The following is a 25,573-nucleotide window of genomic DNA, read 5'->3' on the forward strand; positions in this document are numbered from 1 at the left end:
GGGACTGCTAAGCTGTTACGGGTCCTCGGAGGGGGGTGAGACATCCTTTGTAGAAGGATGTAGAAGCCTGATTGTTACCTTTGAGTTCTAGGAGGTCAGTGAACTCCACCAACAGTTGTGTCCAGTGCTGCTGAGGTATGGGCAGTGGTTGCAGTTTGCCAGTACGAAATTGCCAGAGGAAGTTTGGACTCAGCACATACATATCCAACATTTGTGGACTCTTATATCAGCATGAAGACCAGGCCACCTTCTTTTTGTCCTGGATTATCCTCTGTTTGGTTAAGGTAGGTTCTGAGTTTATTTACCTTTGCCTTAGATTCTGTTAATTCAAGACTTCTTGTCTGAACCCAGTTGCTTGTTAGCTGTAATTACTCGCTGCAGGTGTAGTTTCGCCATGAACTTAGTTGTAAAGTGGGGGGTGGACTCAGCATTTACTGAACTGTTAAATTAGGATGACTCAGCTACAGATGTATACATAGACATCTGTATCTGTGATCAACACCTGAAGAAGGCTTTTGTTGTGCTTTTCATTTAGTTCCTCATCTACACTGTGACCAGACCTCTCAAACTCATCTAAGTATCTTTTCCTCACACTTTCATCACATACGTCCACAAACCTAGCATTTTTAAAATCTGAAATGTGTCTTGTAATTCCTGTCCACATATCCCACAGATGTCCCAGACACTGTCATCATCATAGTCACTGCAATTTCAGCAATCTCATTTACTCCCGACGTTCCGCACAGGCACAGATCTTGGTAGTAGGAGGGCACTGGAATTGCCAATCTGCTGTCCAGATGGCTGACTTCATCTCAGCACTAGCAGCCCTCCAGTGGCTACACTTCCTGGCTCTAACAGAAACATTGATCACCCCTGAGAACTCGGCGACTCCAGCTGCCCTATCCTCTGCCTTTTCATTCACACATTCTCCGAGCGGTCTCAGCAGGGGTGTTTGTCTAGCTTGTGTAAAGGTTAAAAATTATTAGCATTAAGTGTGTCCATGTTCGTTGTTTGTGTTACATGTGAGCGCCACTATAGTCTTTTTGTTTTATGGAAATAAATGTTTGTCCATTTCGAGAGAGTCTATGCATCCTGCTCCACGCCCTTCAGCACTCAGGCCACACGTTACAGAATGACCAACCACCACACGATGCCAGCTCCCTCAGCTAAAGACGGACTTCCTAGCGGGAGGTGCATAGGCACCCCGCCCTGCTGCCTGGATCCCACAAGATTGGGGAGAGTACCGTGACTGAAGTCCGTGTCCACTCCGGAAGTGGAGGGGAACACCCGCAGGAATTTCTTGGGGGGGGCCTAAGGCTTTCGATCCTGGGCCGAGGAGGACCGAAGGGCACCATATCAACCAGAAAGAGGGCGGTTGGGTGGAGCCATCGGGATCTCCAGTGGGCGGAGCTGATACCCGAGTCCCTTCCCGTCGGTGGACTCACCAGTGAGACTGGAGTGGTCTGCCCAAATCCCCGGAGGCAAATCACCTCTGGGACGCTCCTAGAGCAGCTGGCGAGAGGACTGTTGGGGAGGGTAGCACATCTGGAACTGGGGCAGATGTGCACCCCCGCGTGTCCACTGAGGCCATGGACATGTTCAAGGCGCCTGCGGGGACAGCGCGCACCACGTCACAGCGCCTTATATGTTTGTGTGTGGGCGCTATTGTGCCGCGCCCCTTGGGAGGGGATTCTGTCACGGAACGCTCACCTCTCATGAGTCACGTGGTCTGGCCTGCCATGTGCAGTGGGAGGATCTTTGTTTGTAACCACACCTGCACACACCTGCCACGTGCAGTGGGAGGATCTTTGTTTTTAACCACGCCTGCACACACCTGCACCTTGTTTGTCTTTGTGTATTTAAACCTGTGTGTGCTGTGTGCAGAGTTGTTGGTCATTGTTGATGCAGCGTGTTGTTTGAGAGTTAATATCTAAATGTAACATTCGTAACCGTGTTTGTCTAGCTGGTGTTAATGTTAAAAATCATTAGAGTTAAGTGTGCCTATGTTCACTGTTTGTGTTACACGTGAGTGCCACTGTAGTCTTTATGTTTTATGCAAATAAATGTTTGTCCATGTCGAGAGAGTCTGTGCATTCAGCTTCACGCCCTTCGACACTCGGGCCACACATTACAAGGCTATTTTCTGTTTCATTTTTAAATAAATACATTTTAAAAAAAAAACCCATAAAACTGAAATTGAAAAAATAATAATAAAATGGAATTTAAGAAAAAATTAATCATTAATATTTTTTTTTTTAATGCAGGAAAAAATAACTATTAAATGTTACAATATAAATTTAAGAAATTTACATTCAAGCACTTATGTTTAAGCTTTTTATGATGCAGATCAGTCCTGCTAAACAGCAACACAGTTGCTGAATATCAGCCATTGCAGCCATAATGACCTAAGTAAGATAATAGTTCTTTCAAAAAATGTTTGTCTATGGCCAGAATCTTTTCTAGTAACAAAAATATTGATGATTTCAGGCCTGTGAGGAACCCATGACATCACATGATTTATTCAGACTGGAGGGTGGGAACAGTTTCTGAGCCATACAAATATCAGCATAACTATCTGCTCAACCCATAACACATGTGATTGTATGTTCAGATTGTTGGAATCTTACCCTTCATGCAACAGAAAAGAAAAATAATTAAGATCTAAATTTTTATTTTTGAGCAAAATTTAAATGCTGTTCATGAATTTTACTGATGAATCTTAACCAAAGCGATTACTGCCTTGGGTTTTCCTGTCCTGAGAGATCTGTATCTACTGCACTGTATGTGTTCTCATATGTGTCTACAGCAGCTGTTGTTTTTCTAACAGTGTGTGGAAACCTTCTCATCATCATCTCTGTATGTCACTTCAAGCAGCTCCACACACCAACTAACATGCTCATCCTCTCTCTGGCTGTGTCAGACTGTCTGGTTGGAGTCTATGTGATCCCTACAGCATTAATTTGGATGATTGAATCATGTTGGATTTTTACTGCATTTTCCCGTGCATGTTTTACATTCATGTCCTGTTTCCTCACAACCATGTCAATATATATTGTTGCTCTCATTGCTGTTGATCGGTATTTTGCTCTCTCTAAGCCTTTTCTGTACAACAAAACAGTCTCTCTACGCACAACACACATTGTAGTCTTATCTAACTGGTTTGTTTGGCTGTTTTATAATTTTGCAATTTTGTACTTCAATGGAGGTTTTGTAAGTCATGTTTGTCTTGAAGACTACATTTTCTTTTTGGACCAAGTGTGGTCTCTGCTTGATCTTTTCTTGACTTTTGTTTTTCCACTTTCTGTAATAATCATATTCTATGTTCAAGTGTTTTTTATTGCCAAGAAACATGCCACTGCTATTAGAGAACTTAATAGTCACACCAGGACCTCAAAGAACATGTCAGACTCAATGAAATCTGAGAGAAAAGCAGCCAAAGTTCTTGGCATTTTAGTGTCTGTGTTTGTGGCCTGTTTGCTTCCATACTTTGTTTATACTGTTTTGGGCAATATTGAAAAAGATTCATTTCTGAAAGTGTTGATGTTGGTTTATATTAATTCTGCCATTAATCCAGTGATTTATGCTTTGTTTTATCCATGGTTTAGGAGAGCTGTTAAATTAATTTTCACTCTTCAGATTTTCAACACTGATTCTGCATTAATAAATGTTCTTTCATGAATTTGATGGTTGAATTTTGTGCAAGAGTACTTTACATTTGTGAGTACTTGTGTGAATTGATTACCATTGCATTTACACCAGTTACATTACCTACCCAAATTGCATCAGTAGAAACAAGTGAGTTTTAAAAGGGAGTTAGTGAGTGAGAGAATAAAATATTAGAGAGCTTAATTGTCACACCAGGACTTGGACCTCTGTCACGGTATCGCCCCTCCCCCCTCAAGTGTGTGTGTGTGTCTGTGTTGCCATGTCCTTGTGTTGTGGAGCTCGTGTTGTGGCCTCGCTTCATGGAGCTACCGGGAGGGAGGAACCCGCTGATTAATTTTGGGGGGGCCCTATGTATGGTCCGGGATCGGACGGTACAGAGTCCTACGGAGAACAGCCGGACCAAGAGGACCGATACTCAGAGATGGACTCTGCTGGGTCCTACGATCCCTACCTGGACAATCATACGGGAGACACAGATCATGGAGAGACAGAGGAGTGCATCGATGTCTGTCTGCAGTCAGATAGGGGTTCCAATTGTGAGGAGGAAGGTCCTATGGAGGTAGAAGAGGACCCTCATAGGGATCTTCCGTCCCACCGCGATGCCAAAAGCTCACACAGTGAGGAGCCTCCAGCACCAAAGGCACCGCCCAGGGCACGCCACCCAGGTATGAGATGGCTAACACGAGCAGCTAGCTCTTCGCTTCAGGCGAAGAGCTCCAGAGTGTATGCGCCCATGCCGAAGCCTCATGCAGGCAAAAAGGCAGCGGCACCAGTACCAGAACCAGGACAGTCGCCGCTACCTAAGCTGGCGAGGGACACTTCCCGCCAGGCTGGTCGGTCTTTGGCCCAGCCGATGACTGGGGGACTGGCTGGAGTTCCTTCTCCCTTCCCCAGACTATTGAATGTGTGTGGTGTCATTCATTGCCTGTCCCTGTCACCGTGTCTGTCCCGATTACACTAAATGTACCGGTCACTTTGTTCCTCTTTGTGTCTGTGCCCGTTAGTGTGTGCGTCTTGGTCCCTGTCCTTCCCCCCGCTGCCCTGCTTGCGCTGGCCCATGGCGGGTTGTCTGGTCTTCCGATGTCACCTTTTGGCGTTGGTCCCGAGGCCGCAGCCCGATAGGCTGGCAGGCCGGGAGTCGCACCCTTGAGGGGGGGCTCTGTTACGGTACGGCCCCTCCCTCCCTCAAGTGTGTGTGTGTGTCTGTGTTGCCACGCCCTCTTGTGTTGTGCACCTGATCCTTGTTGCGTGTAATTGTCATGCGTGTATATAAGTCTCGTGTCGTATCATCAAGGTTGTCGGTGTTTGACCCATGTAGTGTGTTTGTGTGTGTTGAGTTGTGGTTGTGATTAAAAATGTATGTTCTGTTTAACGTGCCTCGTCCCCGCATCCTCCTTAACTCGTTAAACGTCACAACCTCAAAGAACATGTCTGACTCAATGAAAACCTAGAGAAAAGCAGCAAAGGTTCTTGGCATTTTAGTATCTCTGATTTTGCCTGATTTATTTTATTTCCTTTTTTTGCTTAACACATATTAGGTAATGTAGTAAAAATAGTAGACAGAGATCAACTGGGAGCCATGGCTTACCTCATGGACACTCTGGGGTTCATGCGTCTCCCACAGGCTGTCCACTTACAGCTGAACTGTTTGCAGTTTTCAGATGCTTTGTAAACCCCAGGCAACCATTACAGTAATATGCTGCTGATATCTATATGGCTGCTGTGAAGTGCTGCTAGACTCTTTCCAAGTGAGAAGCTTCAGAATATGTTTGTATTTGTGAATTGTTTTCAAATTACATCACTAAACGGATCATTTGTAAATGATGCAGGAAAGCTGATTTTAGGTTCTGTTCTTGTGTGGGTACACACCTCTAATGTCTTCTAATGAACCAAAATGATGGAAGACATTTTGCAACAGGGCCTCAGAGAACTGTTAAGCTGTTGTGAGTCCTGGGAGAGAGATCAGACATCCTTTGGAGAAGTCTGATTGTTACCTTTGCGTTCCAGGAGATCAGTGAAATCCAACAAGATTTGTGTCCAATCAGGTTTGAGGTTTGACTTTTAAAACATGTCTTGGACTAGCCAGAAACTGGATTTGTTCCTTTAGCAACTGCACTTACTAGAAACTACAAATCCCAACATGCTTCTGTCTTTGTGCATGTACATGCACATATATCAAGGAGTGCATGGGTTAGCTAGTTGTGTGAGGAAAAACACTAGCTTTGGGGATTCCAATAGTGTCAAAAAAACTAAAACCTATTTTACACCATAAGCGGTGCAGCAAGAGTGACAAGCACAGGTGCTGTGTGATGCTTGATATTTAACCACTCTAGAGCCACTCGCAGAGGTAGTCCATATGGAAAAGTTAAGGGAATGGAAATGGAGCCTTCACCTGTGGGAATGACAGCTAATAAAATATCTGTTAACAACTCAGTAATGATGACTCTGATTTTCCTGCATGGTTTACTCTAAAATTACACATACCTGACACTTTTATCCAAAGCAACTTACACTTATGACTGAGCACAGCTTGAGCAATTGAGGGTTAATGGTCTTGCCCCAGGGCACAACAGTTGCAAGTTGAATCAGCAGCCCTCCAATTATAAGTCGAATACCTTAACCACAGAGCTACCACTCTTCTAACGGAAAAGTTAAAATAAATTTTGTTACGTTTTGTCAGTTTCCTTTGAAAATTAATATATTGGTGAGTTGTAAAAAGTTAAGAAAAGTTAGCTCTAGTTTAAACCTTTGTCAAGGCTCATATTAATGCTGCTAAGTATAGTAGAGGCTAGCTATTTTCTGTTTTTTAAAAAATGAAAAAAACAAATTGGAATTTTGGGAAAAGAAAACATTTACATTTTTTTAATGCAAAATTGTGAAATATATGCAACCAGATGATTAGCAGTTGTCCCTACACACAGCTGGATGTGCAAAAAGGTTGCGGTAACTTTAAAGGCTAAGCACCAGAAAAAATGAAAATGTCAAACACAAACATAGCGCAAGTTGAGTTTCTAACTTGTGGTTATAGCTAGTTAGAAAACATTTTTGCACAAACTCAAAGAATACAGCTAAAATAAATTGTTGTTTAGCCTCACCCACTGTCTTTGGATGTCATAGACGTCATGCGTGTGAAGCAGAAGGTGGACAACAACTCAAGAAGTTGAACTGTAGGTAATGCAAAATGACAAAAAGGTTTGTTGTCTTTGGCTGCAATAATTCAATGTGCAGTGCGATCACCATGCACAAATAGCCCAATATCCCAAAATATCCCAAAGAAATTGACAAAATTGTCGATTTTAAAAGGGCGCTTTGGAAAGCACCGTCTGCTTACACACATAAAAGTTTTTACCAGTTCTGAATACTGGGTTAGGTTGTTTGTGCTCTCTGGGTCAGCTTCTTCTATCTCTGGCTCAAATCTAAATCATTACGTTGCTCTGTTATGATATACAGTCACCCCAAGGTCACTGCAGATTCATCAAATTCAAAAATATCTTTGGAATCTTATAAACCAGCACTGGAAAATAAGCATTTTTCAAGAAATTTTTTTTTTTTAATTCACAATCATTTTTGCAGTAGCTTAGACTTAGATTTACGGCATTTAGCAGACGTACTTATCCAGATCAACTTACAAAAGTGCTTTGTCATTTACTCATAATAAAACACCCTAGCCAAGGTACCAATGAACTACAGAAAAAGGTGAAAAACATTGCATTATGCCCTTGCCAACATGGTAATTCTCAATAGTAAATACAGTTTAAAAATTTTACCCATGTAACAAGGGGATGCTGAATGATTTTTTATTGATTTATTTTTTTGTATGTGTAGATGAGGTGTAAGCTAAATGTGCATATTGAAGCATGCAGACCTTTCCATCCATGTAGCAGGATAGCCCTCCATTAACATTGTATCTGCTTATGACAAAAGGTAAAGGCAGCCATTTGGTGATCTGTTTTTAATCTAGTTTGTTGACAGGTTTGTATAAAGAGGAATGTAAAATAATTGTCTACATTCAATGAAAAGTGAATGTTCTTTTTTTATGTTTGTGTAGCTATAGTAAGTGAGCAAAGATAAGTTCACGTGCTTACTTACAGGGTTTAGCATGTGAACATGGTAGAGACACAACTGGCCAAATATAATTTTAGAAGATTGATTCTATTTGCAGCCCTTTACAATACAGTGATGACAACATAGTAATCTTACTTTATTTATTAATTAATTTATTTATTTTTCCCCAAACAGCCACTGCTGTATTATAGTAATTAGAGGTCTATGACCTGTATCTTTTTAATTAAAAGAGATATTGATGATTTCAGGCCTGGGAGGAACCCATGACATCACATGATTCTTTCAGCCTGGAGGGGGGGAGCAGTTTCTGAGAGGTACAAATATCAGCATAACTAGCTGCTCAACCCCTAATACATGTGATTGTAATTTCAGGTTGTTAGAGCCTTACCCTTCATGCTACTGTCTCTACAGAAAAAAAAATAAAAATAAGGATCTGAATTTTTATTTTGAGCACAATTTAAATGCTGTTCATGAATCTTAACCAAACCGATTACTGCCTCAGGTTTTCCTGTCCTGAGAGAGCTGTATCTTCTGCACTGTATGTGTTCTCATATGTGTCTACAGCAGCTGTTGTTTTTCTAACAGTGTGTGGAAACCTTCTCATCATCATCTCTGTATGTCACTTCAAGCAGCTCCACACACCAACTAACATGCTCATCCTCTCTCTGGCTGTGTCAGACTGTCTGGTTGGAGTCTTTGTGATCCCTACAGCATTAATTTGGATGATTGAATCATGTTGGATTTTTGGTGGATTGTACCGTATATGTTTTACATTCATGTCCTATTTTCTGACAGGAATGTCAATATTTAATATTGCACTTATTGCTGTTGATCGGTATTTTGCTCTCTCTAAACCTTTTCTGTACAACAAAACAGTCTCTCTCAGCACAATGTGCTCTGTACTTTTATCTATTTGGATTTTATTATTTTTATATAATATAGCGCTTCAGTACTTCAATGGAGGTTTTGTAAGTTATGATGGTCCTGAAGACTACTTTTTGGTTTTGAACCAAGTCTGGTATCTGATTGATCTTTTCTTGATTTTTGTTATTCCACTTTCTGTAATAGTTATATTGTACGTTCAAGTGTTTTTTATTGCCAAGAAACACGCCACTGCTATTAGAGAGCTTAATAGTCACACCAGGACTCAGACCTCAAAGAACATGTCAGACTCAATGAAATCTGAGAGAAAAGCAGCCAAAGTTCTTGGCATTTTAGTGTCTGTGTTTCTGGCCTGTTTACTTCCATACTTTGTTTACAACTTATTAGGTAATATTGAACTAGAACCATTTCAGAAAGTGTTGTTGTTGGTTTATATTAATTCTTCCATTAATCCAGTGATTTATGCTTTGTTTTATCCATGGTTTAGGAGAGCTGTTAAATTAATTTTCACTCTTCAGATATTCAACACTGATTCTGCATTGATAAATGTTCTTTATTGAATTTGATGGTTCACTTTTGTTTGTGAGTAATTTAAATTTGTGAGTACTTATGTGAATTGGTTGCCATTGCATTTACAGAAGTTTCATTACCTACTCAAACTGCATCACTAGAAACAAGTGAGCTTTAAAAGGGAGTTAGTGAGTGAAACTAATAATTATATTGTATGTTCCAAGTTTTTTATTATTATTTTTTTAATTGCCAAGAAACATGCCACTGCTATTAGAGAGCTTAATAGTCACACCAGGACTCAGACCTCAAAGAACATGTCAGACTCAATGAAATCTGAGAGAAAAGTAGCAAAAGTTTTTGGCATTTTAGTGTCTGATTTTGACCTGTTTATTCCCTTACTTTGTTTACAGCGAATTAGGTAATGTAGTGGAAATATTACACAGAGATTGGCTGGGAGCAGTGATTTACCTCATACAATGGAAAATGTAGTTAATTAACTGCTTGAACAAGTTTGTGAACCAAGTCAGGATGTTACAGATGGTTCCTCTTCTGTTTCTGACACTGACCTTGCCCATTACCTGACCCTCTACCCAGTTTCTTGCCACTGGAGTGGAAGTGCAGTGGAACAAAACATGTAGTAGGGAGTTGTTCCTTTTCTCACTGCTTAGGATGAACAGTATATAAGTGGTCTGAGAGAGTGGGGGGGGGTTGCCTCTCCCTTACAGATGCTTTTGTGTGTGTGTGTGTGTGTGTGTGTGTGTGTGTGTGTGTGTGTGTGTGTGTGTGTGTGTGTGTGTGTGTGTGTGTGTGTGTGTGTAACTGAGATGCCCTCAGGCTGAGCTTTGAATAAACTTTTTCTTTACCCTTGCCTCCGAGTCATTTCATAGCACAGAACTTGTTGCAAATCATTATATTGTTTTTTTCTATCCTGTCCAGGAAAATGTCCACCACACTTCATGATGGAGACTCTGGGGTTCACGTGTCTTCCACAGGCTGTCCACTTACAGCTGAATTGTTTGCGGCATTCAGATATTTTTGTAAACTCCAGGAACCCGTTACAGTAATATGCTGCTGATATGTATATGGCCGCTGTGACAGGCTGCTAGACTCTTTCCAAGTGAGAAGCTTCCAAATATGTTTGCATATGTGAATTGTTTTGATGTGAAAATGACATCACTAGAAGGATCACTTGTAAAAGATGCAGGAAAAACAGATAGGATCTGTTCTTGTCGGGGTACCCGCCTCTAACTAGTTACCCACCTTTAATATCTTCTAATGAAACAAAATGATGGAAGACACATTGGAACAGGCCTCGGGGGACTGCTAAGCTGTTACGGGTCCTCGGAGGGGGGTGAGACATCCTTTGTAGAAGGATGTAGAAGCCTGATTGTTACCTTTGAGTTCTAGGAGGTCAGTGAACTCCACCAACAGTTGTGTCCAGTGCTGCTGAGGTATGGGCAGTGGTTGCAGTTTGCCAGTACGAAATTGCCAGAGGAAGTTTGGACTCAGCACATACATATCCAACATTTGTGGACTCTTATATCAGCATGAAGACCAGGCCACCTTTTTTTTGTCCTGGATTATCCTCTGTTTGGTTAAGGTAGGTTCTGAGGTTATTTACCTTTGCCTTAGATTCTGTTAATTCAAGACTTCTTGTCTGAACCCAGTTGCTTGTTAGCTGTAATTACTCGCTGCAGGTGTAGTTTCGCCATGAACTTAGTTGTGAAGTGGGGGGTGGACTCAGCATTTACTGAACTGTTAAATTAGGATGACTCAGCTACAGATGTATACATAGACATCTGTATCTGTGATCAACACCTGAAGAAGGCTTTTGTTGTGCTTTTCATTTAGTTCCTCATCTACACTGTGACCAGACCTCTCAAACTCATCTAAGTATCTTTTCCTCACACTTTCATCACATACATCCACAAACCTAGCATTTTTAAAATCTGAAATGTGTCTTGTAATTCCTGTCCACATATCCCACAGATGTCCCAGACACTGTCATCATCATAGTCACTGCAATTTCAGCAATCTCATTTACTCCCGACGTTCCGCACAGTCAGAGATCTTGGTAGTAGGAGGGCTCGGGAATTGCCAATCTGCTGTCCAGATGGCTGACTTCATCTCAGCACTAGCAGCCCTCCAGTGGCTACACTTCCTGGCTCTAACAGAAATATCGATCACCACTGAGAGTGATGGACGCATCAGGGTAAGAAGAGAGGCAGCTGAAGTGATGCAGCCATCATGACTAGTGCCTACCGTAGAAGCCTGTGGGGACAGTGCTATGATCTGGGGTTGCTACAGTTGCCCAAAAATGAGGTCAGCTGACTACCTGAATATACTGAATGACCAGGTTATTCCATCCATGGCTTTTTCTCCCTGATGGCATCGGCATATTCCAAGATGATAATGCCAGGATTCATTGGGCTCAAGTTGTGAAAGAGTGGTTCAGGGAGGATGAGACATCATTTTCACACATGGATTGGCCACCACAGAGTCCAGATCTGAACCCCATTGAGAATATTTGGGATGTGCTGGAGAAGACTTTGCACAGTGGTCCAAATCTCCCATCATCAATACAAGATCTGGGGGAAAATTTACTGCAACTCTGGACAGAAATAAATGTTGTGACATTGCAGAAGCCTGTGGGAATGATGCCACAGCGAATGCATGCCGTAATTAAAGTTAAAGGCGGTCCAATGAAATACTAGAATGTGTGACTTTTTTGGGGGGCAGGCGCTGTATTGTATTGTATATGTGTGTGTGTGTGTGTGTGTGTGTGTGTGTGTGTGTGTGTGTGTGTGTGTGTGTGTGTGTGTGCTGATTCCTGTTAACTTGGCCAGTGTGGTCACTGTGTTGTATAGTACCTTGAGTATTAGTAATCCCAGTCCAGGCCATGTAGCCCTTAACCATACTATCCCTGCCAGTGATTACTGAAAACATTATTTGTGCATGCGATTGTATTTGATTTGACGCTATTAAATCATGTTTTAACTATATTTCATAAGTGAATCAATAAACAATTTGTGTATCAGTTTCTGCAGTCCAGCAGTCTATTGCTAGTAGTAAACCTCTGTACATAGAGAGTAGTGTATGGCACACTAGTACATGTAATAGGTTTCCCTCTTCCTTTAATTGAGGGTGGTATAGTTGACTTGAGTTTGATGTCCACAAAACAAAGATCTTAGAACTTGGTTGTCATGAATGAGAGACACGATATCCACTACACTTGAATGACCTATGGAACATACAACTTGTTTGGCAGCCTGTCTCTGTGTCCAGAGTCACTGGCTGCTGTGTTGGCGATATCCTGATCAATTGTCCATATAACTGGAACAACCAAGCAGGTGAGTTGTTCATTGGAGGCTGATAGTCATGGAGCCTTGATATGGTATTAGCCGTCCCATTTTTGGAGCCAGGATTGTAAGGAATTGCGAACTGAAATAAAGAGCCCATCTGGCTGGGCAAGGAAAGAGTCGTTTGGGCCCTCTTAGAGGGTTCCTTGGTCCTACAGTCAGTATAGATGATGACTACTTAATACCTAACTATATAGCTTAAAAAGCAGACATGATTGGTCAACCTTCATAGGTTCTGATTCACAAGTGTTACTCCTGGGTTTGGTAGGCATGGTCAGTCTGGGATTGTGTTCTCTCATGAGATTGTCCAACTGAATCTAGATGTTGATCAGCTGGCCCCAGGATCAGGACGTCATCATGACAGGCCATCTGCTTTTGTATTTCTGGTTTGAGGTTTGACTTTTATTAAATTGTCTTTCATTATCCAGAAACTGGATTAGTTTCTTTAGCGACTGCACTTACTATAAACTACAAATCCCAACATGCATTTGTCTTTGTGCATGTACATGCACATACATCAAGGAGTGCATGGGTTAGCTGGTTGTGTGAGGAAAAATACTAGCTTTGGGTATTCCAATAACATCAAAAAAACAAAAACCCATTTTACACCAGAAGCGGTGCAGCAAGAGTTACAAGTCACAGATACACTGTGACGCTTGATATTTAATCAAAGATTATTTTAATTAAATGTGACAAAGGGAATGGGGATGAGCTATATGTTAGCCTACTCCCTTGGGAATGACAGCTAATAAAATATCTGTTAACAACTCAATAATGATGACTGTGTTTTTCCTGCATGGCTTAATATAAAAGATTATTTTGTGAGTTTTGTCAGTTTCCTTTGAAAATTCATATATTGATGAATTGTAAAAAGTTAAAAGATAACTAGTGTAGACCATTGTTGAGGTTTATATTAATGCTGCTAAGTAAAGGATAGTATAGGCTAGCTATTTTCTGAAAAAAAATTAAAATGTGAGAAAAAAGGTGAAAAACCTTGCATTATGCCCTTACCAACATAATTCTCAAAAGTAAATACATTTAAGATTTGTTTTAGCTGTATAACAAAGGGACACTGAATTCGATTTTTTGTGTGTGTGGATGAGGTGTAAGTTAAAGGTGCGTCTTGCCACATGGGGAATTTTCCATCCTTGTGGCAGATTAGCTTTTGAGTAACATTTGTATGTTTCATAAACGGTAAGGAAGCCATTTTGTGAACGTTTTAAAATTTAGCTGTTGACAGTTTTGTATACCGAGAAATGTAAAATAATTGTGTATAGTTGATAAAATGAGTGAGTGAGCACAGGTAAGTTCCAGTGTTTGGCCTACATCTGTCCTGGAGTTTAGCACATGTGAACAAATTAATGCAGGTACAACTGGCCAAATGTCATTTTAGAAGATTGATTCTATTTGTAACCATTTACAATACCGTATTGGTGGCATAGTATTTTTTGTTTGTTTGTTTTTTTATTTTTTTCTAAACAGCCACTGATGTATTATGCCTAATTTCTGTGTACTGCATGCCTACAAGTGTATGAGTACAGCTTGAAGTTAAAAAGAAAAATACATTTTCTCTGTGTCTGATTTTCTCTTATTAGTAGATTTATATATGAAAGGAATGACCCACTACGGCCTGAAATATCCAAAGGCCACATAAAAATGGGAATTCAGTCCAGCTAAACATCAACATTAGTGCCCATAATGACTTAGGTAAGATAACAACAGTTCATTCAAATTTTTTTCTGTCTATGGCCAGTATCTTTTCCATTTAAAGAGATATTGATGATTTCAGGCCTGGGAGAAACCCATGACATCACATGATTCATTCATACTGGAGGGTGGGAGCAGTTTCTGAGAGGTACAAATATCAGCAAACTAGCTGCTCAACCCATAATACATGTGATTGTGAGTTCAGGTTGTTAGAGCCTTACCCTTCATGCTACTGGCACTACAGAAAAAAAGAAGATGATCTGAATTGTATTTTTTAGCACAATTTAAATGGTTTATCAATGAATCTTAACCAAACGGATTACCACCTCGGCTATTCTTGTCCAGAGAGATCTGTATCTACTGCACTGTACGTGTTATCATATGTGTCTACAGCAGCTGTTGTTCTCCTGACAGTATGTGGGAACTTGCTCATCATCATCTCTGTGTGTCACTTCACGCAGCTCCACACACCAACTAACATGCTTATCCTCTCTCTGGCTGTATCAGACTGTCTGCTTGGAGTCTATGTGATCCCTACCGCATTAATTTGGATGATTGAATCATGTTGGATTTTTGGTGGATTGTACCGTATATGTTTTACATTGACATCCTATTTTCTGACAGGAATGTCAATATTTAATATTGCACTTATTGCTGTTGATCGGTATTTTGCTCTCTCTAAACCTTTTCTGTACAACAAAACAGTCTCTCCCAGAACAATGTGCTCTGTACTTTTATCTATTTGGATTTTATTATTTTTATATAATATAGCACTTCAGTACTTCAATGGAGGTTTTGTAAGTTATGATGGTCCTGAAGACTACTTTTTGGTTTTGAACCAAGTCTGGTATCTGATTGATCTTTTCTTGATTTTTGTTATTCCACTTTCTGTAATAATTATATTGTATGTTCAAGTGTTTTTTATTGCCAAGAAACATGCCACTGCTATTAGAGAGCTTAATAGTCACACTAGGACTCAGACCTCAAAGAACATGTCAGACTCAATGAAATCTGAGAGAAAAGCAGCCAAAGTGCTTGGTATTTTAGTGTCTGTGTTTTTGGCCTGTTTACTTCCATACTTTGTTTACACTCAATTGGGTAATGTTGAAAAAGATTCATTTCAGAAATTGTTGATGTTGGTTTATCTTAATTCTTCCATTAATCCAGTGATTTATGCTTTGTTTTATCCATGGTTTAGGAGAGCTGTTAAATTAATTTTCACTCTTCAGATACTCAACACTGATTCTGCACTGATAAATGTACTTTAATGAATTTGATGTTTGAATTTTGTGCATGAGTACTTTAGGTTTGTGAGTACTTATGTGAATTGGTTACCATTGCATTTACACCAGTTACATTACCTACTCAAAATGCATCAGTAGAGACAAGTACACTTCAAATGTGAGAGAGTAATAATTATATGGGGGGTTTTTTTGTTTGTTTTTTTTATTGCCAAGAAACATGCCACTGCTATTAGAGAGCTTAATAGTCACACCAGGACTCAGACCTCAAAGAACATGTCAGACTCAATGAAATCTGAGAGAAAAGCAGCAAAAGTTATTGGTATTTTAGTGTCTGTGTTTGTGGCCTGTTTATTTCTGTGCTATGTCGATTGACATAGTTTCATTTCAGAACATCTTGATGTGATCTGAATTCTGCCATTAATCCTGTTATTTAAGCTTTGTTTTATGCATGGTTTAGGAGGTATATTATACTAATTTAACTGTTCAAATATTTAACACTAATTCTTCACTGATAAATGATCTTTGATTAGTTAAATGTGCAATAGTTATCTGAGCTTGAGGGCACTTATTTCAGATCAGTAGTTATAATGACCCTCTCAAACTACATTTGAACCTAGAATATCAATCAGACAAATAAACAAATACTATTATTATTTTTGAACTTATTATTGTATGCAGTTAAGGCACATTTTTAAAATGGCAAAAATAAGCCCTGTTCAGTGGAGGACAAACACTGCACCCTGTCTGAAACCTGACCTTGAAAAAGCCACAGTCCAACTGAATTTGCTTTCTGGGTGCGGTGCATTGCCTAGTAGCTCACTGCCCAGTAGTAGCTCATTGAATGCCCAAATCCATTAGATGTTCATTAGGTCACAGGTAGTTAAATGTATATGTATCTCTCCTCCAAGAACATTCAGTACAGAAACTAGAAATTATGCAGTGACTGGACACTGATTTTTCAGTGTAATTGTAAGAATATGGGAAGAATCATTGTGAAATTCTGTTATTTATTAATTGTTAATTATAATTAATTATAAATCTAAAATAAATTAAGCATTTCAGAGTTGTGTGTATGTTTTAGTGCCCAAGTAAACTGTGGCAGAAAATGCAGACAATTCTATTAAGCTGTTACTTAATAACACTTGAAAACTTGAAACTTGATCGTCCTGCAGTTCTCTAACGAAGAACACCTGGAACACCAGTGCTCACCAACTGTTTTCTCAAAACGCACAAGTAGATTTAGCATCAGCGTAAGAATGAACAACGCAAAGCCAAGTCATGTTAAACAGATAAGAAGCAGACGCTCTCGCAGGCTGTAATTAGCTGAATCACTGGCCAAGAACACATGCCTTGGAAGCTACCACAAATCATGTAACATTTTCAACATGTTGCATGTTGGTTCTTGTGCCTTATAACACTTCACTACAAGAAACTGAAAATGCATGGCCCCAATTGTGCTGATGAAAAGCAGCTAAATGTTGGCAGTCTTTCTATAACTTAAAATGATACAAACCTTTAGATTTGTTGCAAAATATGTGTCTGTACATTTTATTTTTGTGATTTCGTGGTCCTCTTCATGAAATCAGTTAAATAGCTTTGTGGTTGGCTTTACTGTTGCAATATTGAGGTTGTCTTAATATGGCCCTGGTTGAAGGCAGAAATGCTCAAATAAAATAGAAAAAGGGATAGTGCCTATTCAGTCCGCATAAATGATGGGGCCATCACAAATCCATCTTATGGAATGTCTTGTTGACCTCTTGGTGAGGGCGTTTATATCTCTCTGTGGGCTTTCCTTGTTATTCCTGCCAGTCCCACAGTCTGAAACTGTGCACTCATGGAGAGCCACAAAGACCCTGGGGCTAGAATAAAAATTGTTCTTGTAGATGGGATGCCCAGGAAACCAGGCTGTACAAGGGACATAATGACATCATAGGATAAGCCATGTCCAGAGGGGATGTAATTTTTTCTAGCATAGATGGAAAAGTCCAATGTGCACCCATATTCTTTGATGTAACCATCCTCTCATCTACCGTCAGCTCTCTGTGGGGAGTGATCAATCATAATCCATAATGGCAGAGGCAAAGAAAAGAGGTGATCTGTCTCCAGTAATCAGCAATGTTGCTGATTTTGACCGTGCACCAGCAGCAGCAGCCCCATGACCTTATAAAAGCACTCCACATTCAGGTCAATCCATTTGTACTTCTTCCCCTGTGATATATGTTTAGCTGCCTGCTTGTTTACTTTTTGTGTTTTGTGCACTGAGTGTTTGTACTATTTGTGCGGGGAAGAAAAGTTTGAAGAGGCTGAGGGGTGTATATGTGGAGGTGAAACTGAGCTGTGGTCCCGGTGTCCAAGCTGATTGAAACTTGTAGATGGGGGGGGGGGCAGTGTGTGGGTCTTTGTCTATCCCACAAGACAGAGCCATTGACTGCTGTACAGGCGTGTATATTGATGCATGGGGTGGTGATGGCTGTTCCAGGTGGGAACTGAGCTTCTTTGTTGGCCAGGCAGGTAATGATGGTCATAGGAGGGGAGCTGAGCACCTGGCAGGCTTCGGATGGGACCTCCTTGAATTCTTGGCTAGTGGTGATGGCTATGGGAGAGGTGTGAGGAAACGAGACCTCTTTGCTGTTCAGGCAGATGGTGATGGTTGGGGGGGGGGACTCACTGAAAGAGTTCTCACTCTCTTTCCTCACTCACTCACTCTTGCTCCATTTTGCCTTTTCTTCACTCCCTTTTCCACACACAGTGACCAAGATGGTGTGGCAATTCGAACCTGCAATAGGGCTGGGACATACTCTTTGCCATTTCTGAACTACACTCTATACGCTACAGTTTACAATAATTGCACAGAAAATAGTTACTAGTGGACAAACAATTTTGCCACACAAAAATCGGGACTGTTGTACTACAATTCAGCAGCATTTAGCGCAAAAGTATTTACCTAGAATTTAAGCAACTCGGAACAGATTACATGCCCAAGTGAAACCTTTTATTTAGCTAAGTCTACTGTTTTATGGCGATACTATAAAATAAATTCACTTACCCATTTTCAAATGGATCTCTCCTGATTTGATACTCTGCTTCATCATACAAATGAAAATCCTCAGGCTCTGAAGCTTCATTCTCATCCACACTATTTTCGAGAATTGCAGCGACAGCTTCAGCAGCTGTAAATTTTTGATGACCCATTATCACTTCCTTTGTCTCCGATGTTGAATGAATAACGAATGAAGGGTTTCAGACATCAGGAATAAATCCTTAGTGATGGTTGTCTATTGGTTAGATTCACATATATTGCCACACAAATCTGCCAATAACAAAAAATTGGGAGCAGGTGTATATGTCCATTGTGACACACAAACCCACGAATGACATGTAGGCATGTTTTATCCCCTCTATTCATTGGATCCTAACGTCCATCAACAAAATTTAAATGACAGGCTCTACAGATTCAGAAAATGTTTGAGTCATATTTCTACACTGTATTGTCACATAGATATTAATAAAAACATTGCAAAACATCAAAAATAATGTGCCAACGCGTGTGTGGATTGCTATGCATTAATGAGAAAATGGCCTCCTGAAATTGCAGATGGTGAATGGGAAGAAGTGTGGCAGTTTGCGATTCCTAAGCCCTATAGAACCCATGTTATGTCTTTGGCTCATGATCATACTTTATTGGGACAGATAGGTATCTGAAAAACCAATGGCTTTAGTAAAAACATTTATTTTCGCCTGCTATGGAGTCAGATGTCTTTAGTTATTGTCCTTCTTGTTATACATGTCAACTTGTCGGAGAACCAAATCAAGTCATCGCTCCTGCTCCATTTTGCTGTTAAAGTGTAAACCTTTTGACAGATTGTTAATTGATTATGTAGGGCCCTTACCAAAGACTAGTTCATGAAATGATTTGCCAACTTTTATGTGCACAGATACTAGATTCCCAGAAGTAATCCCATTGCATTCACTACAGTCAAAAATTATAATAAAGGCACTTGTGAAATTTTGCACTACATTCGGTTTACCTTAGTACATTAATTCTGATCAATGTTCCAACTTTACATTGAAACTCTTTGCATTAGAGCAATTCCATCAGACATTTAAGAATGTGCTTCGCTCTTATTGCTTGGAAGCACATAAAATCTGTGAGGAGTGTGTTCCCTTGCTGCTGTTTTCAATACGTGATACTGTTCAAGAGTCTTTGGGGTTCAGTGCAAACAAGTTCAAGCACTGTAAAAAAAATTATAATAATAATAATAAATCCTACTGCCAGTTTACCAAATTCAGAAGCACAATTGTCTAGCAAGATATTGTATATTGATAACCAAGATATCGTATATATCTTTAGAAGCTCAGTTCAATCTTTTCACATTGATTGACCAGTACCCTTCTCATTTTGTTGATGTACTTACCCATACATGGGTTTTAGAGCATGATATTGATTCATGTTACAACTTCATCTAGGCTCCAGGCTGGAACAGGAAGTGTGAGGAAAATGGCTAGGCAAGTGTGAAGCGGAAATTAAATCGGACCGTAACAGACCAAAGTCGGTCAATGATAGCTGGTGTATTGTACAAGAGATAGTGTGAGACTGGACTATAACATCAGGAGTGACCCAGGCCAAAATAACAAACAAATCCACACTAGAAACAAAAGACACTAAGTAAGCCTACACAGACAAAAGAAAATACACACACAACTACACTTACTACCTAAGTGGAAAACACAGATCAAACCAACACTCCAAACAAAATGGCAGTCACTCCCTACTTTCCAGTGAACACACAACAAAAGGAACAAAGTGGAATATGTACAAAAATACAACTGCAAAGTAGCTATAGGCAAAGACAAGAGAAAGTCAAAACTACCAACAATCCTGTTAAGACCAGTAGTGGCTCTTGGTGTTCCCCACATCTGTTGGTACCGAAGCCTGACGGTACTTTCCATTTTTGTACAGATTACCAGATGGTAAATGTCGTTACAGTACCAGATGCTTCCCCAAATGGAAGACTGTATCGATAGAGTGGATTCTGCAAAGTTCATCAGCAGATTAGATTTACTTTTCTGCAATATATGGTTTTGCCTTTTGGATTATGTAATGCCCTTGTTACCTTCCAAAGGCTTATGACTGTCATGTTGAATGGGGTATGGAACTGTGAAGCTTACGTTGATGACACTGTTTATTTGGATTCAAGGGAATAGCATTTGAGGACATTGGAGACTGTATTCTCTAGGTTGCAAGATTCTTTGTTGGTCTTAAATTTGGAGAAGTGCAAATTTGGAATTGCTACCTTGGTAAAATGTTGTGTCGCAGACAGGTGTGTCCCTTAGATGCTGAGGTCCAAGCCATGAAAGCCTTTCTGGTTCCCCGGACAAATCTGGACCAACAGCGTTTTTTGGGGATGGCTGGCTTCTATCATTGCTTTTAAAACTTTTCAGATGTTGTCTCACCTTGCTTTTATGCAAAAACACTTCTTTCGTGTGGACTACAGTTTCAAAATGCTTTTGACCCTGTGAAAAAAATTCTGTGTAGCTCACCTGTATTTCTTACTGCAGATTTTGGGGAGCCTTTAAACTTGAAGTGGATGCTAATGGTACTGGAGTGGGTGCGGTACTCCTACAGGAGGAATCAGGTGGTATCGACCACCCTGTCTGTTATTTCTCAAAGAGGTTTGTCAAATATCAGTTAGCCTTTAGTACTATTGAGAAAGAAAGCCTTGCTCTCCTTTTTGTTCTGCAACACTTTGAAGTTTACCTTGATGGAAGATCCAACCACTGTTTTTATTGAGCCTAATCATTTGCTGTTTTTGAACTGGTTGTGTAATGCTAACCAATGACTTATGTGCTGATCAATGATCTATACAGTGATTTCCTCTCAAGATAGAATATTTAAAAGGGTTTAGAGAATGTGATTGCTGACACCTAGCTAGCTATTTTCTGTTTTATAAAAAACTAAAATGAAAAAAAAACTAAATTTGGGGAAAATAAGATATAAAAATATTTTTAAAAATGCAAAATTCTGAAATAATTTTAAAAAAATATGAATTCTAATAAATGTTACAGGAAAACAATTGAGATCTAAAAATTTAATATACAAAAACTTATGTAGCTTTTTAAGCTCCAGACAATTCCAGCTAAACATCAACATTGTTGTTGAATATCAGCTTTCATGACCATAATGACCTATAATAATGACATATAATAATGACAGTTCATGAATAGCAGTTCATTCCAAAAAATGTTTTAGTCTATGGCCAGTATCTCTCCTATTAAAAGAAATATTGATTTCAACCCATGACATCACACGAGTCATTTTGACTGGAGGGTGGGAGCAATTTCTGAGCCATACAAATATCAGCAAAGTAGCTGCTCAACCCATAATACATGTGATTGTGAGTTCAGGTTGTTAGAGCCTTATCATTCATGCTACTGCCTCTTCAGAAAAGAAAAAAATGAAAATCTGAATTTCATTTTTGAGCGCAATTTAAATGCGGTATTTCTGAATTTTACTGATGAATCTTAACCAAACAGATTACCACCTCGGCTATTCTTGTCCAGAGAGATCTGTATCTACTGCACTGTACGTGTTATCATATGTGTCTACAGCAGCTGTTGTTCTCCTGACAGTATGTGGGAACTTGCTCATCATCATCTCTGTGTGTCACTTCACGCAGCTCCACACACCAACTAACATGCTTATCCTCTCTCTGGCTGTGTCAGACTGTCTGATTGGAGTCTATGTGATCCCTACAGCATTAATTTGGATGATAGAATCATGTTGGATTTTTACTGCATTGTACCGTATATGTTTTACATTGATGACTTATTTTCTGACAGGAATGTCAATGTATAATGTTGCTCTAATTGCTATTGATCGGTATTTTGCTCTCTCTTACCCTTTTCTGTACAAAACAGTCTCTCCCAGTGCAATGTGTATTGTAGTTTCATCTGTCTGGATATTATTATTTTTGTATAACATAGCACTTCAGTACTTCAATGGAGGTTTTGTTAATATTGTTGGTCCTGAAGACAATTTTTTGGTTTTGGACCAAGTCTGGTCTCTGGTTGATTTTTTCTTGACTTTTGTCATTCCACTTTCTGTAATAATCATATTCTATGTTCTAGTCTTTTTTATTGCCAAGAAACACGCCACTGCTATTAGAGAACTTAATAGTCACACCAGGACTCAGACCTCAAAGAACATGTCAGACTCAATGAAATCTGAGAGAAAAGCAGCCAAAGTTCTTGGCATTTTAGTGTCTGTTTTTTTGGCCTGTTTACTTCCATACTTTGTTTATACTGTTTTGGGTAATAATGAAAAAGATTCATTTCAGATAGTGTTGATGCTGGTTTATATTAATTCTTCCATTAATCCAGTGATTTATGCTTTGTTTTATCCATGGTTTAGGAGAGCTGTTAAATTAATTTTCACTCTTCAGATATTCAACACTGACTCTGCATTGATAAATGTTCTTTAATGAATTTGATGGTTGAATTTTGTGCATGAGTACTATTTTGTGTGTACTTATGTGAATTGATTACCATTATATTTACACCAGTTTAATTACCTACTCCAATTGCATCATTAGAAACAATTGAGCTTTAAAGGTTAATGAGTGAGAGGGAGAGTGTGAGTGAAAGAGTAAAATTATATTGTATGTTCTAGTCTTTTTTATTGCCAAGAAACATACCACTGCTATTAGAGATCTTAATAGTCACACCAGGACTCAGACCTCAAAGAACATGTCAGACTCAATGAAATCTGAGAGAAAAGCAACCAAAGTTCTTGGTATTTTAGTGTCTGTGTTTGTGGCCTGTTTATTTCTGTACTTTGCATCCAGTGTATCATGCAGTGCAGTAGAAATTGAAATAGAAATTAATTTCAGAAAGTGTTGATGTTGGTTTATCTTAATTCTTCCATTAATCCAGTGATTTATGCCTTGTTTTATCCATGGTTTAGGAGGTGTGTTAAACTAATTTTAACTCTTCAAATATTTAACACTGATTCTTCTCTGATAAATCTTCTTTATTATTATGCAGAATATTATATTTATATGATAAACACATTGCAAAGTGTCATTTGCCTACCTTACATTGTTATTCGTGTATGCTTACCCTGGTTACTGTCTTTACTACCTGCATTGTAGATTTACTCTATTGCCTGTTCTGTTCTGGATTTGTTTGCGTCTCGTTTGCTTTCTGGATTTGTACTTTCTGGATTTGTACCTGTTCTTTGACTACGCCTTTGGATTGCCCCTGTTTGTTATTAAAGTCCATTTTACTGCATTCAGGTCCATCTGTGCTCAACATATCTGGCACTTTGCTTCCCAGTAAAGGAGAGCCATATTAACCCACTGGGCTTTAAAGGTCCACCAGCAGGCCCCTTGAGCAAACCTAAACGCAATCTTTGTTAAAAAAAATTTCTCCTTCTCGATGAGGCATAGTTTCAGAGGATGTTTTGTTTTGAGCTGCATCCATTGAAGAACTCCTGATACACCAGTGCTCACCAACTGTTTTCTCAATAGAAACAAGCCATTTTAGTATCAGCATATGAATGAATAATGCAGAGCTGAGTCATGTTTAATTAAGACAATCTCAATATTGCAACAAAACCACAAAGCTATTTAACTGATTTAATGAAGAACACCACAAAAATACAACCTAAAGACATATTCTTTGCAACAAATATAAAAGTCTGTATCATTTTTAATTAGAGATACTACCAATAGTTAGATGCTTTAAATCAGCACAATAGGGCCATGCATTTTTAGTTTGTTGTACCGAAGTGTTATAAGGTAAAAAGACCCAACAAGCAACATGTTGTTGGAAATGTTATGAGTTGTGGTAGCTTCCAAAGCATGTGTTATTGGCCGGTGGCATAGATCAGCTACTTACAGCCTGCAAGAGCTTCTGCTTCTTATCTGTTTAACCCCCAACTGTACCAGTGCCCTCTAGCAGACCCTCTAGCAGACCCTGCATAATCAAATAAATCACTTGATGCCACTGAATATTCCTAAAATACAGTTCATCTATAACATTTCTTAAGACTAATATAAGTACCTGCTTACTGATTCTCAGGCCTCTATATGAACTGTTCACCAGAAATCCCACGCTGAATACATCCAGAGTTTTTTTTGGTAAATTTCCACAACACTCATGCCTGTCCTTTTAAATGGCCTTTTAAAACATGCTTCTGGTATAAAATAACTTCAGAATTTGTCAGAAAATTCAATTACCATCGAAGCAACTGAGTGACATGTTTAAAAATATAAAGAATGTTATTAAAGTTCATTATTTATTTGCTTACATCTGTATAAAAACATGTTTTTCTTTTCTACTCAACACAAAATACACAAGCCTTTAGTTACCACAAAATGCATGCTACTTACATAGCAGTGTTCCTGAATAGACAGCTAACACCCTCCTCTTTTAGATTCCATGGTTGCTGTTGGGCCATAAAGAGCTATTTTCTTTGAGTGACACTCGTTCACACCTATTGATTACCAAGGTGTTAGGGGGGAAGGGGGGGAGGGTATCAATTTACTACACAGGGGTTTTCGATGCATAATCGGCGTGCTTGGCAGCAGTTTCAACAAATAGAGGATGCTTAGATGAAAATGTCATGGCTGTTGTTGTTAGTGGATAATTTGATTGCCAATACTTTTGGACATCATGGAAAGGATGAGGCTAATTCTAGCTGAAGCTTCCATCTGATCTGGAAGCTGAGAGACTGTTCAATGGCTTCTGGCATGGATTAGAGACAATGTTTGTATCACAAATCACTGGATGTATCAATTCAATACTGGAGAAAAGTGTAATCCTTCTACAAAGTGTAAGTATAAATGAGTAATTATACTGTTTCTTGACAGTATTACAGCATTTACAGTTTTACAGTATTTACCCCATCTTAACCTTTTAGCCTAATATCAACAAAGCTACACTATAGATACCAAAAGGAAAAAGATGCACAGCCCCACAAAAACCAAACAAAGAAAGTTAGGGTGATGCTAGAGTGAGCTTGGGTGAGCTTCTCCCAGCAGGGTCCAAATATAGACCACAGCAATCACTTAAGGCAGAGCATAGCCAGTAACAAGTAGACAGCAAAACTCAAATTCCAAACTGGACCAGACGTGCACT

General features: G+C 39.4%; 4 protein-coding genes across 4 annotated transcripts; all 4 read left to right on the forward strand.

Annotated features, from left to right (window-relative positions):
* The first annotated feature begins 2,622 nt into the window (after positions 1–2,622).
* On the forward strand, positions 2,623–3,678 carry LOC118241823 (trace amine-associated receptor 13c-like). The gene has a single exon (XM_035529059.2). The coding sequence runs from the start codon at positions 2,713–2,715 to the stop codon at positions 3,676–3,678; it is 966 nt and encodes a 321-aa protein (XP_035384952.1). The 5' UTR covers positions 2,623–2,712.
* Positions 3,679–8,111: 4,433 nt separating this feature from the next.
* LOC118241833 (trace amine-associated receptor 13c-like) lies at positions 8,112–9,899 on the forward strand. The gene has a single exon (XM_035529141.2). It carries the CDS (start codon positions 8,193–8,195, stop codon positions 9,171–9,173), a length of 981 nt encoding a protein of 326 aa, XP_035385034.1. The 5' UTR covers positions 8,112–8,192; the 3' UTR covers positions 9,174–9,899.
* Positions 9,900–14,401: 4,502 nt separating this feature from the next.
* LOC113590414 (trace amine-associated receptor 13c-like) lies at positions 14,402–18,876 on the forward strand. The gene has a single exon (XM_081723608.1). It carries the CDS (start codon positions 14,489–14,491, stop codon positions 15,455–15,457), a length of 969 nt encoding a protein of 322 aa, XP_081579734.1. The 5' UTR covers positions 14,402–14,488; the 3' UTR covers positions 15,458–18,876.
* Positions 18,877–21,889: 3,013 nt separating this feature from the next.
* LOC145659932 (trace amine-associated receptor 13c-like) lies at positions 21,890–23,685 on the forward strand. Its single transcript, XM_081723612.1, has one exon. The coding sequence runs from the start codon at positions 21,949–21,951 to the stop codon at positions 22,912–22,914; it is 966 nt and encodes a 321-aa protein (XP_081579738.1). The 5' UTR covers positions 21,890–21,948; the 3' UTR covers positions 22,915–23,685.
* Positions 23,686–25,573: the final 1,888 nt, after the last annotated feature.

Source organism: Electrophorus electricus, chromosome 2 (assembly GCF_041902795.1).
Source record: "Electrophorus electricus isolate QZ-2024a chromosome 2, ASM4190279v1, whole genome shotgun sequence".
Taxonomy (NCBI): Eukaryota; Metazoa; Chordata; class Actinopteri; order Gymnotiformes; family Gymnotidae; genus Electrophorus; species Electrophorus electricus.

What these genes read in the sequence shown, in the direction of transcription:
- LOC118241823 (XM_035529059.2), top strand. Translation starts at nt 2,713, where the DNA reads ATGAATCTTAACCAAAGCGATTACTGCCTTGGGTTTTCCTGTCCTGAG.
- LOC118241833 (XM_035529141.2), top strand. Translation starts at nt 8,193, where the DNA reads ATGCTGTTCATGAATCTTAACCAAACCGATTACTGCCTCAGGTTTTCC.
- LOC113590414 (XM_081723608.1), top strand. Translation starts at nt 14,489, where the DNA reads ATGAATCTTAACCAAACGGATTACCACCTCGGCTATTCTTGTCCAGAG.
- LOC145659932 (XM_081723612.1), top strand. Translation starts at nt 21,949, where the DNA reads ATGAATCTTAACCAAACAGATTACCACCTCGGCTATTCTTGTCCAGAG.